The sequence below is a fragment of the Heterodontus francisci genome, chromosome 26 (assembly GCF_036365525.1).
Source record: "Heterodontus francisci isolate sHetFra1 chromosome 26, sHetFra1.hap1, whole genome shotgun sequence".
NCBI classification, from domain to species: domain Eukaryota; kingdom Metazoa; phylum Chordata; class Chondrichthyes; order Heterodontiformes; family Heterodontidae; genus Heterodontus; species Heterodontus francisci.
Window position 1 is genome coordinate 66,853,860 of NC_090396.1, and position 20,127 is coordinate 66,873,986.

Sequence of the window (20,127 nt, forward strand, 5' to 3'; positions counted from 1 at the left end):
TCCTTCACTGTCGCTGGGTCAAAATCCTGGAACTCCCTTCCTAACAGCACTGTTGGTGTACCTACACCCCAAGGACTGCAGCGGTTCAAGAAGGCAGCTCACCACCACCATCTCAAGGGCAATTAGGGATGGGCAATAAATGTTGGCCAGTGATGCCCACATCCCCTGAACGAATATATAAAAAAAAAATGGAAATGGATAAAGTGAAATTATTCATCTTTCAGATAATGCTCCTATTACTTCACCTGGTATGTTGGTAATGTAAATTCGGTCCTTGGTTCGAGTCCCTCCTGTAGCACAGTACCCATGATAAAGAAATTAAAACAAAAAAACACAAAAATTAATATTTTTCAGGGAAAACTCTTCAACTGTAATGTTTAAGCCAAACTTTGATGCAAAGTCTAACATTTAAAAAGGAAAATAAAAAGGAAAATCACAATATTTATAGTGCCTACTGGGTGGAATATTATTTTGTTACAAGTGAAACTGAAGTAACATAAGAAATAGGAGCAGGAGTAGGCCATTTGGCCTGTCGAGCCTGCTCTGTCATTCATCAAGATTTCGGCTACCTTAACTCCACCCCACTATCACTGTATATATGAACAAATAGTGAATGAGCTGGTAGTAGCGCATGCATTCTGTCATGTTAAAACATCAACAGAGTACAACACACACAGTTGCACAGGTGACTTCCTGAATAACCTGACAAAGGTCTAGTTGGGCTGGTGTTATGCCTCAATCAGTACAACAGATTACATAAATTTTAATTCTCAGCCAGAAATGCTGAAAAATAATTTTTGATCCCAAATGAAAAAATGCTCCCTATAACTACCATAAACAATAAGCAGATATGCCTTCAATAACCAGACAATAGCATCATATATTTAAAAAAAGTGATCACTTTAGTCTTGACATCAATACAGGAGAATTTTTTTAATTTAATAAAATAAAATGGAAACGGTATTTAGGGCCTAACAAGGCTTTCATAGATGAACTTTGCTTATCTGCTGTCTCACCACATTCCTCAATACTTTTTCCCCTTGAGAAATACAACAACTTGCATTTTATATAGCACCTTTACTGTAGTAAACTGTCCCAAGACGCTTAATACATTGAATCATCTCAAACCTGTATATAACTGTCCACTTCAGTGTCCTTTCCTGATAATGTTATTAGTCTGTGTATGGGAAAAGTTCTACCCAGCTTGCCTTTTTACCCTTAACCTCCTTACTTTCAAATGTGTGCGCCTAGGTATTTGAACCCATCACCACAGAATCTTCCAGTTCTTAACAGCTTTAATTGGATACCTTGCAATCAATTCCAAAGGAAAGAAGTCTAATTTCTTTAACCATTTTTCATGACAAATCCTTGATACCTACAATCATCTCTGTTGCTTGCATTTGTACCCTCTCAACAATATAACTTTCATAATTAGATGGTTAGAATGTTGCACAGTTTTTCAGATGCAAGTTCTACCAATTTCTTGTACAGCAGCAATACAATCTCTTTAGCTATATGTTCTATTACTCATGCTAATGCAATCCAGTTATCAATTGTCTTCTTCTGCAGCTAATCACTACAACGATTATAGATTTTCCACTATAAATCCTGGATCTCCTGATTTATGCTGCTGCATGTCTGTTCCACTTAAAATATGCTCCTTCCTTTTAGGTCCTTGTTCCCATGTTAATTGTTTTACATTTATCCACACTGAACTGTAACTGCCACCCAGTTAATAAGATATACAAATCCTTCTATGTTACTCCTTTACATATACAGGACTATTTCACCCCTCCATCCAAAAATAGTCTGAACACGAGTTTGGGAAATCATTAACAGTCTGTGCTGTCCTTATAGGAAACTGTCTGAAGGTGCTATGTGGAAGCTCTTAAATGGAACTAATCTGTCAGGAAAGAAAGCCCCCTTTAAACAAATGTTCCAAAGTTTGTACACAACATTCTGTTAGCCCCAAGACCTAAAACAGTGCACTTGCAGCATTATTTTTGCATCTACAGAAATTAATTTAAACATGAAATTATTGGATGCACCAATTATTTGGTGCCTCAACACGAAACTAACATTGTAGCATCAAAAAACCACAATTCTGAATAAACAGCATAAATAATTCCAACAAACAAGCAATCTTCACCATTATAACATAAAAGGAATTTTGTGCACCAGAGAAATGTGGTCTTGAAGCAAATGATCCTCTTAATTGGATGCTTGTTAACTGATTGTACTGCACTTGACACTACCATCCTTCTGTTTGGTGAATCTATCTGCAGCCATTCTGGAAATTTATTTGACTATATAAACCTTTGTGTTCACTTGGTTGTAAACACTGCCCTGTGCCAGATTCAAACCCACACAACTGACGTCTCTAACTGCTAGGAAATTTTGTTTGGTACAAATCGCCCAGCTATTTTTTCAGCCTCTGGATCTTTGACACTGAACTGTTACCCTATTTGCTACTGGTTATTTCCATTAGATAATGGTTTGCAGTCCTGCAATATAGGAGGAAACTGTTGCAGACACCTCACGTGCTTGCCACCAAAGAAAAATGTTATGCACATTTATTTCAACTATCAGATGGGATCATCATCAAAGTGCTCCTTTTTTTCCTCAAACCGAGACATTTTGAGTAAAGGGCAGGACATAAAAGAGAAACCGTTTGGTAACAAAACGTATCTATGAAAAGTCTGAAAAGGTTGACATAAATCAGAGCAGTTGGCAAATCTGAATTATTTAAAGCTTGCTAATAGCCAAACTTCAAATGTTTTGATGCGACAACTTAACTGTACAATCAAATGATTCCAGATTGATGTTAATATCTGTTTTCAAGTGCTGTTTAAACAGCTGCATTGGGAAAAAAAAACCCACAATACCAATTTCAATAATGGGATATCCAAAAACTATGTTTGAAATTCACTCCCTAAAATAGTTTTAAATTTTACAAAGGTGGGTGGGGATAGGAAGAAATCAGTGACAAAAAGAGGTTCCATTACTTACTTTAAAATAAAATGCAAGTTAGCAGACAACCGTGGGTCTGTAAACTGCGTTGTCCTGTTGTTGTGGTCAACAAAGTAGACCCTTCCTGTAGCCGTATTGCGGATTTCCCAGCCTGGAGGCAATGGCCCTAGTTCCTCACAATTTACGTTGCTAAGATCCCTGCAAAACAAACATAGACGACTACCTCAGCTTACTGCAAGCCAAACTAATTAAAATGGTAAGGAATACAATTCCATAATGTCAGAAAAATCAGAGTGTTCCAAAAACTTGATACTTTCTGTTATAATCCTTTAGTATCCCAAGATATAAGCTCACAAAACCTGCATAGGCCTCAAAACTAGGCTGTCATGTCATTAATCTACATTTTAACTGTAGGTCTCAGCCAAATGGCTTTAACCCAAGGAATAAATCCATTAAAAGCAAATGTTCTGGTACCTTTCACATTCATATTATATTGATAGCTCTTCCTGAAGTGTGTAGCAACATGAAAACTCACTTTTCAACAAACATTTTACTTTTACCACAAAACATATAACATATCTATGCTCTGCTACACTGCAAACTAAAAGCTAGTTAAAATCTGACTGCCACATTTAAAGCTTTTTAAAATCCTCGTTAAGTTAATTTTTCCCTCTTTCAAGTTTCCCTCTCCTCAATTGCACCCATCCTAGAGTCATAGAGTTATACAGCACAGAAAAAGGCCCTTTGGCCCATCGTGTCTGTGCCAGCCATCAAGCACCTAACTATTCTAATCCCATTTTCCAGCATTTGGCCTGTAGCCTTGTATGCTATGGCATTTCAAGTGCTCATCTAAATACTAGCCAGGACAAAAGGCAGCTGACCTATTATGTCTCTGTCAGGTGCCAATTGGTTTGCAACAGCAGCCTGGGTAGATTCACTCTTCACCCTTGTGCAGAACTGCTTTGCCTCTGCTTAGCAACCTACTAATAGCAGGGTTTCCTCAAAGGAAGAATTCCTCATCTCAACAGACATAGATTTATGAGAATCGTTCCAGGGATGAGGGACTTCAATTGCGTGGATAGGTTGGAGAATCTGGGGCTGTTGTCCTTGGAGGAGAGAAGGCTGAGAGGAGATTTGTTAGAGGTGTTCAAAATCATGAGGGGTCTGGACAGAACAGATAGGGATAAACTGCCCCCTGTTGGCAGTAGGGTCAAGAACCAGAGGACATTGATTTAAGGTGAACGGCAAAAGAACCAATGGCAACATGAGGGTAAACCTTTTTATGCAGCAAGTGGTTAGAATCTGGATTGCAGTGCCCAAGAGGGTGATGGAGGCAGATTCAATTGTGGCTTTCAAAAGGGAATTGGATAATTATTTGAAAAAGAAAAAAATTGCAGGGCTACAGGGAAACAGCAGGTGAGTGGAACTAGCAAACTTGCTCTTGCAGAAAGCCGGCACAGACACGAAGGGCTGAATGGCCTCCTTATGTGCTCCTAGTGGGACGAACGAAGTGGCTCTTGCAGAGAGCTGGCACACACATGACGGGCAGAATAGACTCCTTCTGTGCTGTACCATTCTATGATTCTATTCTATGAACTGTGCCCATGAAGCCCCAGGCTCTTCTCTTGAACCTAATAGTGGCAAAGTCCTGGGGTCAAGTAAGTTGTCTACTCTTTTGTGAAATAGTATGTGGTGCACAAGGCAGCAGGGGAACCTAAAAAGGGAAATAAAGTTGAAGTATTAATAAATTGTATTTTTGCGTTTGTTCATGAAATTTGGGTAAAGATGGCTAAGCCAGCATTTACTGACCATCCCTAATTGCTCGAGGTGGTGGTGAGCTGCTTTCTTGAACTGCTGAAGCCATGTGGTATAGGTACACCCACAGTGATGTTAGGAAGGTTGTTCCAAGATTTTGACCCAGCAATAGTGAAGGAACAGTGATATATTTCTAAGTCTGGATGGTGTGCAACATGGAGGGGAACTTGCAGGTGGCGCCTGCTGCCCTTGTTCTTCTAGAAGATGGAAGTTGCTGGTTTGGAAGGTGCCTTCAAAGGAGGCTTGGTGAGTTGCAGCAGTGCATCCTGTAGATGGTACACACTGCTGTGATGGTGTGCCAGTGGGTGGAGGTAATAAATGTTAAGATGCTGGATGGGGTGCCAATCAAGTGGGATACTTTATCCTGGATGGTGTCGAATTCTTGAGTGTTGTTGAAGCTGCACTCATTGAGGCAAATGGAGAGCATCCCATCACATTCCTCAATTGTGCCTTGTAAGGGGAGATAAGACTTTGGGGAGTCAGGAAGTGAGTTACTTGCCAAAGAATTCCCAGCCTCTAACCTTTTCTTGTAGCCACAGTATTTATATGACTGGTCTAGTTAAGTTTCTGGTCAATGGTGACCCCCAGGATGTTGATGGGGTTGGGGGGCACAGGGGGGTAGGGTTTCAGCAATAGTAATGCTGTTGATTGTCAAAGGGAGGTGATTAGATTCTCTCTTGTTGGAGATGGTCATTGCTGGCACTTTTGTGACACAAATATTGCTTGCCACTTAACAGCCCAAGCCCGAATATTGTCCAGGCCTTGCTTCATGTAGGCATAGCCTGCTTTGTTACCTGAGGAGATGTGAATGGAACAGAAGACTATGCAATCATCAGTGAATATCTCCATGTCTGTCCGGCAGTTTTAACTGTATCTAAAATTCAAATCTTTAAAATGTAACATTACTTTCTTTTTTGCAGATCAAACCAAATTGCAAACCAAAGACAGAAAAAATACCTCCAATTTCATATACCAAATTTAACAGAATCTGGAGATAATGCCAGGTCTTCACAAACACCTTATACTTTCGAGGACATAAAAAGAAATAATTTTGGCTTTGCCGAGACTCTCGGTCAACAAAATAGACCCATTAGGCCAGGCTTCCTTTACCTGGGTACTCGAGGATCGTGCCATGTGCTCACCCCCGTCTGTGTGTGCAGAAAATACACCTGACCTTGTTGCGTTGTTCTTTGTTCTATGCAAAATAAAAGAATAATAAATACTAATGATGGTAGCAATAAAGAGGAAGTTATTTGCAGCCCATGAGATCTGCATCAGTGTGAATTTAAACAGTTCCCATGCGGAACATGGCATAGACTGTTACAGAAAAGTACCACAATGCAATTGCTGAATTTTGCAGGCTTGAAGGTGATAACCATGCATGGGAATAGAAGCATTTTTAGAAGATTTTTTCCCCTTCCTATATTCTCCTCTTGGTCACTACCAAACGAGAGAGCTGACAAAGAACTTGGTTCCTGGCCTCTAGCTACTTCACAGTTGCTGACCACCAGGAGGTGCAAGAGAGCAACCACAATGGCTCAGATTTTCCTATTCAATATGTACTGAAGCATCTGGCCCCGCTACTCAACACTTTTCCACAACTGCACAGCTGAAATCAACTTACAGAATGAGAAATAGGTACAAGGCCAAGTCAAAACACCTCACAGCAGGAACAGAACATGTTTCCCCTCTGCTTGCCATATCAGGTACAGAAGTCACATCAGATGCACAGACCTCCAGACAAAGCATTTTAATTGCAAAGTCTGGTACTACGACTGCCAATGTGATTGGAAGTGTTTTTACCCAGCCACCAGTAGCTTACACCATATTTGTGCAGCAGTATACTTATTTGTAAATTTGACCAATTCCTCTCCAAATTTTCATTGCACAACCCAAGATCTCTCAGGAAAAATTAGGCACTTTGAGGGTACTAGAAATATTTTAAATCAGAATATTTGTCAGTTAGCAGTATAAATCTAGATTATCTCGTGCATAGTGCCTGTATTTGGGCGATGCACTATACAATAGAGATTTATAATTCAAAAAGGTCCTTTACTAATATAAATTTATTATATTCCTAAAGTTAATCACTTCAGAGATGGAACTTCCATGTGCCCTTTCACAGTGACACCACAACACTCAGCACAATGATGGTAGGTTTAATTACAAATGAATGGCATCATTACTAAGAAAAAATGTTTTGTCAATTTATTTTTTTAGCGAGGAGACGACGAGACAGAGAGGAAAGACGAAGAGAGAGAGAGAAAATGTGCATCAGACAGAGCTAGAGAAAGCTATTAGTTGGTAGCTGTTGTCACACAACCTCTTGGCAGTCATTTGAAACAGTATGAGGCTTCGGATTAGGCACGATGAGTGGCCTGATACGATCAGCATGTGGAAAAGAGAAATCATACAGGAGAAAAACAAATTTATAACTACAGCAAATCAAAAAATTATTCCATAACAAAATGGGTCAAGAAATGTTTGATTATAATTTTGACATCAAAATGATACTAAATACATATTATGACTCATCAGGTTAAATATGCCGCTCAATATGATACTCAACCACACAGATCAAGAAGGTCCGAGGTTCTATTGCGGTCCATGTTGAGTTAGCTGATTTAGCAGCAGGGTGAGCACTACAATTGACCCATGGGAAGGCAGAAATGAAATAGAAATTGACCAGATTCACTATCCAGCGACTCTTGCTGGAAAGTATGTATGTGAATGTCGGGTGTGGGAAGGATTGGGCTTGGCTATGATGCCTCCTACAATTGAAAAAAAAAAGTTCATACTCATTGGCATCCCACCCAGGCAGAGGATAGCGTATATTTGTGAAACTGTACCCCAGCGTAAATCAACACCTCATTGACAGGATGGGAAAAAAATAATGCATTTTTTAACATATAAAAGTCTCAAAAAAAATCAGATTGTAGAAAAATGACATTTTTTGAAATATAGATTGCTTTATTTGTGCTGGACAAGCCTGATAGAAAGAAAGCAGCATTTATTCGGAACACCTCTGTTCCATAGTCTCTACTTTCTTTGGTTGTCAAAGAACACTGACAGAAAATTGTGGAACAATGACTAACTATTTACTCAAATAGGGCAAGTGGAGTATGACACCAGGCTTAACTAATGAATTTTTAGAGTCACTGAAAAATAACCAGCTATCAAACAATAAATCTCTGAACTGCACATAACCCTCCCAAATGGGTTCTCTTTACCATCCCCGCCTCAAACAATGAAAGCACAGTAAGAGATTGTCTGAAATTACTTCCAACATATCTATTGCAATTAGCTAGATGCCATGCATGCTTCGCATACCTATCATAACACCCATGCGCTGCTGAATAAACACATCGCCCATCACCACAGCAACCATTTCCTTACAGATGTAAGGATCTCCAACAGCACTGATGCACATTTAACTCAATCAAGGGCAGATTAATGCATGGGCCCACAGGACTGCCCAATTTCCCCTGCGTGTAAGTATATATAGCCTCCTTGGTAAAACACACAATAATGAGGGCACCTTCCCATATAAGTAGAGAAGATGCAACAGCCACCCTTTCACTCCACCCTTCCCACAAGGCTGGTGCGGTGGCCTATGCTCCTAGGGTCTACTTGCCTTTCTTCTGCTACATTCCTGGGCTATGAGAGTCTTTTATTTGCCATATTTTCCAGGCTCTGCTTCTCCTCTGTAACCATTTACACTGCCTCTAGACATATCTTTTGTTTCTATACCGTCATTCTCACCTTATTTTGCCTTGCACCATCATTACTTTTGTCATTTAATCACTCCTGCTCTTCACCCCAACACTAAGAACCTTTTGTTCTTTTCCTTCTCTCCTCTCCCCTAGCTCTGCACTTGCTTAAAATCCATTCCTCGATCATCTTCCAGTTCTAATGAAAGGTTATTGACCTAATAGATTAATTCTGCTTCCCTCTCCACAGATGCCGCACTTTTTTAGAATTTTCTATTTTTCTATCACCTCCTAGATTATCCTGGAGTCTCCCAGGCACTGCTGCGAGCATCTCAGGAGAAAACAGTTAAGTAGAGCTTGCAGTTCAGTTTGAGTGTATGGAGTTTCTTCATCTGCTTTGCAGCAACCTTCTGGTTTGGACACTTCTCACATGTGATGGGACAGCTTCTGGTGCAAAACCCTCCCGCCCCCAGTCTGAAGAAAACTCAAAAGGATGCAGCTCAGAGCAGTCACGCCGAGGGAATGGCTGGAGCAACAGTGTGAGTTCTAGGATCCACAATGAGATAGACTTTGTTTTTACATAGACCCAAATGGCATTACTGAAAACTGAAGCAGTATTTTAGCCTGTTTATTAATCTTAATTATTAGTAAATACAAGATTTTCATCTCCTGATGGGAATCCCAACTAATATTGAATAAGCGCTCTGCATTTATTTCTTGCCATTCCTTCCTCCAAAAAAAATTGCACTGTTAAACTGAGGCGAAGCAATTGACAGCAGGCAAATTTGTTTATTCTGAAGAAATAGTGCATGTGGTAGATGTTTCGCGAATTATTCCTGATGAGAAAATACTGCAATTGACTGGTTTGGTGTTTTGTATCCTGAATTATAATTAGATGCTGACAGTAGAAACTTGTTAAAAATAGAGCCCTGGGTACTAGACTTACAGTATTTACAGTAAACTTGTGTGAATGAGATAATTAAGCAGTTTCATTTAAGCATAGTATAATGCTATACGATCTTCTTCATTATTAATGTAGTTTGTGGTTTAATGGATTGGTGGAGGGTGGGGTGGGGGGTCAGAAGGAAGTGGGATGCAGTTGTGCAATCCTGGGCTAAGAAGAATATCCAAGTCATTTAGCAGAACACCTTATCAACAGAACTTTCAAAAAAACACTAAGATGTAGCTTGGCTGGTGGTCAGAAGGGCCCTCCCTGTCATGTCCTTCATGCACACCGTCCTCAAGGCAGTTGCAGTGGGGAAGAGAGGGTGACTCATCATGTTCAGGAATATGTCTTTGCAAATGCGAGGTTCATCTTGAGCAGCTCCGCAGTGCAGAACTCTGTGCTTTACGGGCTGTTCCCAGGGACGTACACCGCAACAAACATCAACTGCTGCTGGAGGGCCATCAACTCTTTGTCTGCTCAAAACTTGTTGGTCTTGCAGTGCAAGGCACTGTCCACGACAGAATGTTGCAGACTGGCACATTCCGAGGTCCAGTACTACATGATGCGCGATGCACTAAAGCGCGGCACAAATGCCACAAAAGGCACATGGGCAAAGGCAACCATTTAGGGCCCTCCCACCATAGTACACCGAGGGGCTGGAAACTTTATCACTCTATGTAGTGCTACAATTGAATTGCACTGTAATATAACTTTACAAATTTTATAAAAGTAGATTTTTGGAAAAAAATTCCTGAGCCAACAAGGTGAGAATCAGCCAGGTTTCCCACTCCCAATTGCAATTCAGAGATGAAAAACATATGGATCACAGGCAAAAACAAGCAGGCTTGGCTGTGATGTCTGCCATTGGTCGAGCAGTCTGTTCGTTATCACCATCCAGGCTCACACAAAGAATGGCTGGATTGCACGAGGTGCTGGCAAGCAATGAGTACCTCCGGAAATGTAGTCCAATAGGAATAAATGCCTTTAGGATATAAAGTTGGGGGGTGGGGAGGGAGTGGGGAAAGGTAGGGAAAGATAGCAAAAAAAACTAACTGCCAAAGAAAACAGCTAATTGATGAGTCTTGGCCATACTTTATGAGCATAAATATGCAAGACATCATGTTCCACAAGACAGCTGCTGTCCCTAATCTTCAAATAAACAGTGTGGTCTTGCTGGCACTCTTGAGAACGTGAGCTATGCCTGGGGCAAATACAATATTCAGCTTGCTAGAAGTTCACCTGCTGTTTCATGTTCTTCCCCTTATTCATAAAGGCCACTTATCTTTACTAGCAACATTTGAACAATAAGAAGTTTCACCAGTGTGCAAATCCTTTCTTCTGAACAAATCCTTCCCATAACCAAGCAGGTGAGGGGCAATTTTAGTTAAGCACGCGTACTCTTCCCACTACCTATGAGATTTTAATACCCAATACTTTTGTAAACTAACCCCTGCTTCCGGACTAATTTTATCTTGGTTCTACCCTCTTCAATTTGATGGTTTCTTGCATTTTGAGCCCACGTTCTTCACCTACATTTCTCATCAATGTTTTTTTATTTTACATTGTTCCATTTCACCCAGATGCCTCTCCTTCTGCAACTTAGCAATTGTATTTTACATATGGTGTACATTAATTTAATAATCTCACATCCAAGAGATTATTTTCACTACACCCTAAAATCTACTATGTGCCTTCAGCCCAAAAGCACAATGCAGTAAAGCAATTTATTATACTTCTATCACAATCAGGAGAAACTTCTTTACCCCGAGAGTGATTATAGTATGGAACTCGCTACCACAGGGAGTACTTGAGGTGAATAGCATAAATGCATTCAAGGGGAAGAGAGGTAAAAACACATCAGGGAGAAAAGGATAGAAGGATACGTTGATGGGGTTAGTTGAAAAGGTATGGAACATGAAAAACACTGGCATAGACCACTGGTCCAAATGGGCTGCTTCTGTACTATAAATACTTCTGCAACTTTCTAACGATCTCAGTCAAACCAAGCCAGCATGACAATATTTTTGCAGATTTCAAGATACCTGCACTGCCCACATTTCACCTCATAAAAAATCTGCATGAAAGACAGTTGAGATTCTCAGAAACAAAGAAAAAGATATCCTATCCACAATTTCATCTCTACACAAGTATAAAGGTTACAGGTAGTTTTTGTAACTGACCAGTATAAAGGACTGCTGTAACTCAATGAAAGATGAATATTTTACTCCCACTGCCTTCCCAGCCCAATTTTCAAAGGATTTTGGCGATGTAGAAATTCACAGCAAACAAACCACAGTTTACCTCTCTATCCCCACAAGTAATGTATTTAAAATACTCAGGATATGGACAAGCTGGCAGACAGCATTTACTGTCCATCAAAGCTGCCCTGAGGTGGTGGTGGATTTTCTCCTTGAACCCTTGTAGTGATGGTGCTGAGCAACAGCATTCCATTAGAAATCTAGGGCTAGGATATCCAAACAGCAGCACACATGTGGGCTCAAGTCCTGGCCATAAAGACTGTGAAGCACCCCCCCCAGGAGCTCAACTGTTATTTGAACTTCACTCACCATAAGTCTTGGAAACATCTGTTCTCACTGGCAGAGAAATCAAATCTATACATCAAGATAATTTTAGTATTGGTAGTCCCAGGATATATGATAATTAATGCAAACATCAATTTAAACTTTTACATGGGACAAAGGATTCCACCGCATGAACCTTGGCGGCTCACACAAACAAAAAACAGTTTGGGCACTTCAGGAGATATTTATTTTGGTAAACTATTTTAATGACATTATGACCTATTGGCACAGACTTATGCTTATTCACAGCAAAGTCACTGCCTTACTAAAGTTAGCCTTAATTTCCATTCCATCCCTCGCAGTTCCTCAACAGTAGCATCGGTGTTCCTTTTTGGTATCCTTCCTGCTTCAACAAGGACAACTCTGCAGCTTTCAATCAGTATGTACAAGATGTTTCAATCAGCTCCTTAAGGCCTTGATCCTGTAGACAAGTTTTCCTACCATACCTCATCACTCTGGAAAGCCTCAACTGTGTGAACTGATTCATCCACGTCTCTTAATTGCACAAGACCCCAATCCTACCTGCAGCATTTCCCATAAAGTGTAAAAGGCAAATAAGCAGCAAAGGAATGGAAGAGAAAAGGAAATTGAAAAAAAGTGAGATAGATAAAAATAGTAAAATCGAAAGTGAAAAAGAAAAATTAAACAAACAGAGTGAGCCAAAAATTAAGCCTCATAGAGTCATAGTTATACAGCACAGAAACAGGCCCTTCGGCCCATTGTGTCTGTGCCAGCCATCAAGTACCGAACTATTCTAATCCCATTTTCCAGCACTTGGCCCATAGCCTTGTATGCTATGTTTCAAGTGCTCATCTAAATACTTCTTAAATGTTGTGAGGGTTCCTGCCTCTACCACCCCTTCAGGCTGTGCATTCCAGATTCCAACCACCCTCTGGGTGAAAAAATCTCTCCTCAAATCCCCTCTAAACCTCCTGTCCCTTACCTTAAATCTATGCCCCCTGGTTACTGACCTCTCCGTTAAGGGAAAAAAGTTTCTTCCCATCAATGCCCCTCATAATTTTGAATACCTCAATCAGGTCCCCCCTCAGCCTTCTCCGCTCTAAGGAAAAGAACCCTAGTCTTTCCAGTCTATCTTCATAGCTGAAATGCTCCAGCCCAGGCAACATCCTGGTCAATCTCCTCTGCACCCTCTCCAGTGCAATCACATCCTTCCTATAGTGCGGTGACCAGAACTGTACACAGTACTCCAGCTGTGGCCTAACTAGTGTTTTATACAGCTCCATCATAACCTCCCTGCTCTTATATTCTATGCCTCGGCTAATAAAGGCAAGTATCCCATAGGCTTTCCTAACCACCTTATCTACCTGTGCTACTGCCTTCTGTGATCTATGGACAAGTACACCAAGGTCCCTCTGACCCTCTGTACTTCCTATGGTCCTACCATCCATTGTATATTCCCTTGCCTTGTTAGTCCTCCCAAAATGCATCACCTCACACTTCTCAGGATTAAATTCCATTTGCCACTGCTCTGTCCATTTTACCAGCCCAGCTATATTGTCCTGTAATCTAAGGCTTTCCTCCTATTTACAACACCAATTTTCGTGTCATCTGCGAACTTACTGATCATACCTCCTATATTCACATCTAAATCATTAATGTACACTACAAACAGCAAGGGTCCCAGCACCGATTCCTGCGGTACACCACTGGTCACAGGCTTCCACTCGCAAAAACAACCCGCGACCATCACCCGCTGCCTCCTGCTAACTAGCCAATTTTGGATCCAATTTGCCAAATTGCTCTGGATCCCATGGGCTCTTACCTTCTTAACCAATCTCCTATGCAGGACATTAACAAAAGCCTTACTGAAGTCCATGTAGACTACTTCAACTGCTTTACCCTCATCTACACATCTAGTCACCTCCTCGGAAAATTCAATCAAGTTTGTTCGACACAATCTCCCCCTGACAAAACCATGCTGACTATCCCTGATTAATACCTGCCTCTCCAAGTGGAGATTAATCCTGTCCCTCAGAATTTTTTCCAATAGTTTCCCTACCACTGATGTTAGACTCACTGGCCTGTAATTGCCTGGTTTATCCCTGCTACCCTTCTTGAATAATGTTACACATTCACTGTCCGCCAGTCCTCTGGTACCTCTCCTGTGGCAAGAGAGCATTTGAAAATTTGTGTTAGAGCCCCTGCTATCTCCTCCCTTGCCTCACATAATAGCCTGGGATACATCTCATCTGGGCCTGGGGATTTATCCACTTTTAAGCCCGCTAAAACAGCTAATACTTCCTCCCTTTCAATGCTAATTTGTTCAATTATATCACAATCCCCTCCCTGATCTCTACACCTACATCGTCCATCTCCATACTGAACACAGATGAAAAGTAATCATTTAAAACCTCAAACCTCACCTATGTCCTCTGGCTCCACATACAGATTGCCACTTTGGTCCCTAATGGGCCCCACTCTTTCCCTGGTTATCCTCTTGCTCTTAATATACTTATAAAACACCTTGGGATTTTCCTTTATATTGCCTGCCAGTGTTTTTTCATGTCCCCTCTTCGTTCTCATTACTTTTTTTTTTAAGTACCCCCCAACACTTTCTATATTCCTCTACTACCTCCGTGGTTTTCAACGCTCTGAATCTGCCATAAGCTTCCTTTTTTCTCTTACCCAATCCTTATAATGAGGAAATGGAGGAAGAGCATGAACAACAACAAAAAAAGATACTAAATGACACTTTTCACACAAAGTGATTAGAATGTGGAATGCTTCACGTCACCATTTCAGATTTAAAAAAAGATTGGATAAGTTATTTGAAAAGCAAAAACATAAGATGATCATGGAAATTATTAAATAGCTCCAGCTGAAGACCTGACATTGCTCCATGCACAATACAAGAGAGGCACAAATGTATGAGCCTGTCAAATGGTTTGGTACTGGTGATTGGGGACATGAGGATTAACGTAAAGTTGCATTTTAAACCCTTCGCCTCTGAGCTCTCTACACATATCAACCACTGCCCCAATCAAAAAAAATTCTTCGAAGTATCCTGCTAGCAAATGTTACAATTTTAGTTTAGTTTTATCGATGTTATAGCAGGAAACTCAACTGCCTTTTGCTTGAGGAACAGCATCTCATTTACCGATTAGGCACACTACAGCCTGCCGGACTGAACATTGAGTTCAATAATTTCAGAGCATGACGGCCCCCCCCCATTTTACTTTTATTTTTTAGTCATTTTTTCTTTTTCCTTTTTTTTATATATATTCTTTTGTGTTTGTTTTATTTTATTTCATCTTAGTTTGTTCAGTTTGCTTACCCACTGTTTTTTTCATCTTTGTACTTGCGGCTGTTCAATTTTCAATCCGTTAACACCCTTTCTGTACTAATGCTTTGTCTTTCAACACACCATTAACATATCTTTGCTCCATGACCTTCTGGTCAGCTATTCTGTGACCTTGTCCTATCTACACCTTCTCCTTTGTTATCTCTTGCCCCACCTCCACTTTACTTGCTTATAACCTTTTACATTTCTAATATTTGCCAGTTCTGAAGAAAGGTCACTAACCTGAAACATTAACTCTGCTTCTCTCTCCAAAGATGCTGCCAGACCTGCAGAGTATTTCCAGCATTTCTTGTTTTTATTTCAGATTTCCAGCATTCACAGTATTTTGCTTTTAATATGCCTTTTGTATATACTGTTAACATTGTGCACAGCAAACCCTCTATCTGCTTATAATACTCAAAATAGCCAAAATCACCTGTGATGCAAAAGAAGATTATAATAATCCATAAGATTACATTCGACAGGCTTCTCCCCAAAAATAAATTATGTGACTTACCATAACCTTCTGGGAGATCAGGGGGGAGGTGTAAATGTGTCCGACTCATATAGTTTCTGTGTCTTTGCGATCTCACTCTCCTCTCTGCCATCCTTGAGTCAGGGGTCTGTCCACATGAGGCGCCATTAGCTGGTGTAATTGGTGTATTCTCATCCACAATGCAACTTAGTGGTCTGCCAGGACTGGCATATTCAGAGGCTGGCCTATAACCAGGTGGAGAAAAAAAGTACGTAAAGTATTTCTATATAAATAATAAAGCCATTTTAAAAGACAAAACGCAGATAGCAAGGTACAATAAAACCAAACCTACAAACGTAGCTACACAATTTTCATGAAAACATGGATAGCAAAAGAGGGGTGATACATAATTGTGTACCCACAGTTCCTGCAGAGTGCACTCCAGCTCTCAATCATACCAACAACAACTTAGCGTGTTTAATATAATGAAATGTCCCCAGGCGTTTCACAGAAGCATTATAAAACACCGTCACTGAGCCACAAAGAGAGACATTAGGTCAGACGACCAAATTTTTGGTCAAAGAAGTATGTTTTAAGGAATGACTTAAAGGAGGAAAGCAAGGTGGAGAGGTGTAGGTAGGGTATTCCAGAGCTTGGGGCCCAGGCAACTGAACGTGCAGCCATCAATGGTGCAGCGATTAAAATCAGGGATGCACAAGAGGCCAGAATTAGAGCAGCACAGATATCTTGGAGGGTTGTGGGGCTGGAGGAGATAGGGAGGGGCAAGGCCATGGAGGGATATGACTTTTAGATGACCTCTAGTTTACAGAGAGTAGAATGTGGGAGATCAGCCAGGAATGTGTTGGAATGGTCAAATCTAGAGGTAACAAAGGCATGAATGAGCGTTTCAGCAGCAGGTGAGTTGAGATGGGGGAGAAGTCAGGTGACGTTTTGGAGGTGGAGATAGGCTTAGTGATGGTGCAAATATGAGGTCGGAAGCTCATTTCAGGGTCAAGTGTGACACCATGGTACAAAGAAGGCAAGTTTAGATCACCCTCCTGGTTGAGGATAGGATTGAGTGTTTCAGGATACTGAAAAGGAAAAGGGGAAAAGGGGAAAAAATGGTCTGAAGAAACTGTTAAAATAATGGTACTTTAATAGATGGTGTGCTGAATGGTAAGGCACTGGTTTGACTCGACAGTATTTAACATAAGGAACCTGGCTGACTCATGGAAGCTCTTCCACAGAGAAGAAGAGGAAAATAAAAGATACTTGGCTGAATTTTACAGCCCACCGACGTCAGGGGTCATGGCGGTGTTTGGGGGGTGGGGAGGGTGCCGGAAAATGCCTCCAGCAGAGGTCTGCCACAGACCTCGATGCCACGAAGGCCCAGCCCGATGTTGCTGGCAGCGGCGAGGCCTCGTGGTGGCAATCCCGCTGCTTGGTGCCGGGAGCCCTATTTAAATAAATGTAAATTAATGAATAAATGATCTACCTGCTCTCGCCGTCCGTTCCCGGGCGATATTGGTGCTGGTGGCTGGCGCTCCCGTGCCTTCGGGTCCCCATCCGGGGATCCGAGGCGGAACATTGGTGGGGAGGGGGGAGCAGGTACGTGTTTCTGTGCGGGGGGGTCAAACTTATACGATTGGTGTAGGGGATGGTGGGAAGGGGTAAAGTGCATAGTTTATGAACTTTGGTGGGGGGAAGTTCAGGTGTACAAGTTATGTATTTCAGTGGGTGGAGGGGAAGAAGAGGGCAAGGAATGAATTGTATGGTTATTGGAGGAGTGGGAGAGGGGCTAGAAACATTTATTTAATTTTTCCAAATCAATTCTAAATCACTATTGCTTTAAATATTACAATTGTAATGACAGGGATTGAAGCCCTTTAAAAATGGAGTCAGCGCCTGCGCAAAGGCAGCTGACGCCATTACCAGGGAGAGACCGCCCACCCACTCCATGTCATGGGGGGGGGGGGGGGCGGTCTTCTCCTGCCATTTAAATTAGCCGCTGCGTTTAATATCGTGGCAGCTCCGCGACATGCGGAAATGTAAAATCCAGCCCACTGTGTCAACTTATGATGGTTGAAAGGGAGAATAGCAGGGTTCCCTCTTACACACTTCCTAGTTGCGAGTAAAGGAGCAACACAGAAAAGGGGCCTTGGAACAGCTTAGAAAATGGATGAGAGAAAAAGTAGTTTTTTTTTAAAGCAGTATTGAATGGCATATTATTAGCAAAAATGGAAATTTATCAAGTTCATTGAGACTTTAAACATTTTAAATATTTTAAGTATTTTAAATATTAGTACCAAGGCAAACTGAAAATGCACAAAAGGTAAAACAAATGTTCATATTCTTTACAAAAGCTTTGTAATTCCAAGTTCAGTTGTTAAGCCAATATTGAAGACGACATTTGGTAAGGATTTGCCCAATAAGCATTTGTTTGTAACAAATACAAAAAGTGCTGGAAACACTCCGCAGGTCTGGCAACATCTGTGGAGAGAGAAGCAAAGTTAATGTTTCAGGTCTGTGACCTTTCATCAGAACTGGCAAAGGTTAGAAACAAATTAGGTTTTAAGCAAGTGAAGGGGAGGGGGTGGGGGAGAGAACAAAGGGGAAGGTGTTTGATAGGGCAGGAGAGATTAAATAACAAAGCTGTCATGTGACAAAGGCAAAGAGTGTGCTGATGCTTGTGGTGAAAGACAAAGCATTTGACCAGACAGACTATTAATAGCGGAATAATGAGCAGCTCTGATTCCATGAAAAGCAGGCACATGGTTAAAAAATATTTTTTTAAAAAGGCAGTCATGCTCTGAAGTTATTGAATTCAATGTTCAGTCTGCAAGGCTGTAGCTTGCCTAATCGAAAGATCAGGTGCTGCTCCTCGAGCTTGCATTGATATTCACTGGAACACTGGAGCAGGCCAAAGACAGAAACGTTGGCATCAGAGCAGGGGCGGGGGGGGGGGGGGGGGGGGGGGGGGGGGGGAGTGCTGAAATGGCAAGCAACCGGAAACTTGGGGTCATGCGTTTGGACTGAGTGGAGGTGTTCAACAAAGCAGTCACCCAATCTGCGTTTGGTCTCCCCAATGTAGCGGAGACCGCATTGTGAGCAGAGAATACATTGTACTAAATTGAAAGAAGTACAAGTAATCACTGCTTCATTTGTTTGTAGTTAGCGACTTATTTAATTAATGCTGCAGTGCTGTCTTCACATTAAATCAAGAAACAGCAGGAAGCCTAAATCCAAGAGTGACAAGCTGAAGATAGAAAATAACAAAGTGGATTCTACAGCATGTTAACCATATAAAAAAAAACTTTGGTGAGTGTTCAATAAATCATTTTATATAAATCAAGGTCAAAATTTCAACTGCTTTATTCAGATCTGAAATGTCAGCTGAGCTATATGGAAAAGGCACCAAGTGTACTTCTCCATGCAAAAGGGAATATAAAATAAAGGGCAAGCTGTCACAGATGGACAGTCACACACTAGTGCTGCACAATTTCTGGTGCTTAATTATAGACTGCCTTTGGTAATAGAGGCTTTATGACTAGACAAACAACATGTAACATTTGCAGGGCGAGAAGGAATGCAAACCAAATGAAGAGTCTTTTTTTAAAAAATAAAGACTAGTTGAAATAAGATGGAGGCCACTTCAACTTCACGATCAATGAAATCCCCATCCAAGCTTTCATCACCGCAATTGATTTCTCAGACTTGCACTCCACCCAACACATTCCTATTAGTCACATCACACTTTCATTACCTCAAAACTCAATTTCTTCAAAGCTTGCTTCACTAAACTCCCAAGTTACAACTTTTGCAAACCCCGACTAGTTGAAAAATCCATCATCTGCATCTAGAAAGTATATCAATCTACACTGTTTCCCATTCTCCAACATGCCATTTGTAAAATCCTTCTCCTTGTTTACAAATCACTATGTCTTGCCCCACCCTACCTCCCACACAGTCCTCCGACTCTGGCCTACTATGCATTGCCTATAAAATTCTCCTTGTAGTGACTGAGCTTTCAGTCACTGATGCCCTGCGCTGTAGAACTCCCTCCCGAAAACTCTTCAACTTGCTATGTTCCTCTCTGTCTCTAGGAGCCTCCTCAAAAGCTTTCTTACCAGGATATCTTCGGTCAACTGATCTAACTCTTCTACTACTGTTTGATCCTCATTCTCCCATGTAAATGGAGCACCTTGGCAAGTTTTGTTTCATGAAATGGTACAATACAAATAAAAGTTGTTACTGGAACTGCGAAGCTTTTTGTCAAGTGACATATTCATAGCATTTTCCCTTTTCAGTTTCATATCTCAGCCATGATG

General features: G+C 41.1%; 1 protein-coding gene across 1 annotated transcript in view; it reads right to left on the bottom strand.

Annotated features, from left to right (window-relative positions):
• The window catches only part of smurf2 (SMAD specific E3 ubiquitin protein ligase 2), a 323,106-nt gene that overhangs the window by 57,381 nt on the left and 245,598 nt on the right, over window positions 1-20,127 (bottom strand). Inside the window, exons 8-11 of the mRNA XM_068058473.1 lie at window positions 15,842-16,044; window positions 5,896-5,980; window positions 3,010-3,168; window positions 246-290 (exon numbers count right to left, since the gene is read on the bottom strand). Coding sequence (XP_067914574.1) covers window positions 246-290; window positions 3,010-3,168; window positions 5,896-5,980; window positions 15,842-16,044 — 492 coding nt within the window. The remainder of the gene's footprint in view (window positions 1-245; window positions 291-3,009; window positions 3,169-5,895; window positions 5,981-15,841; window positions 16,045-20,127) is intronic.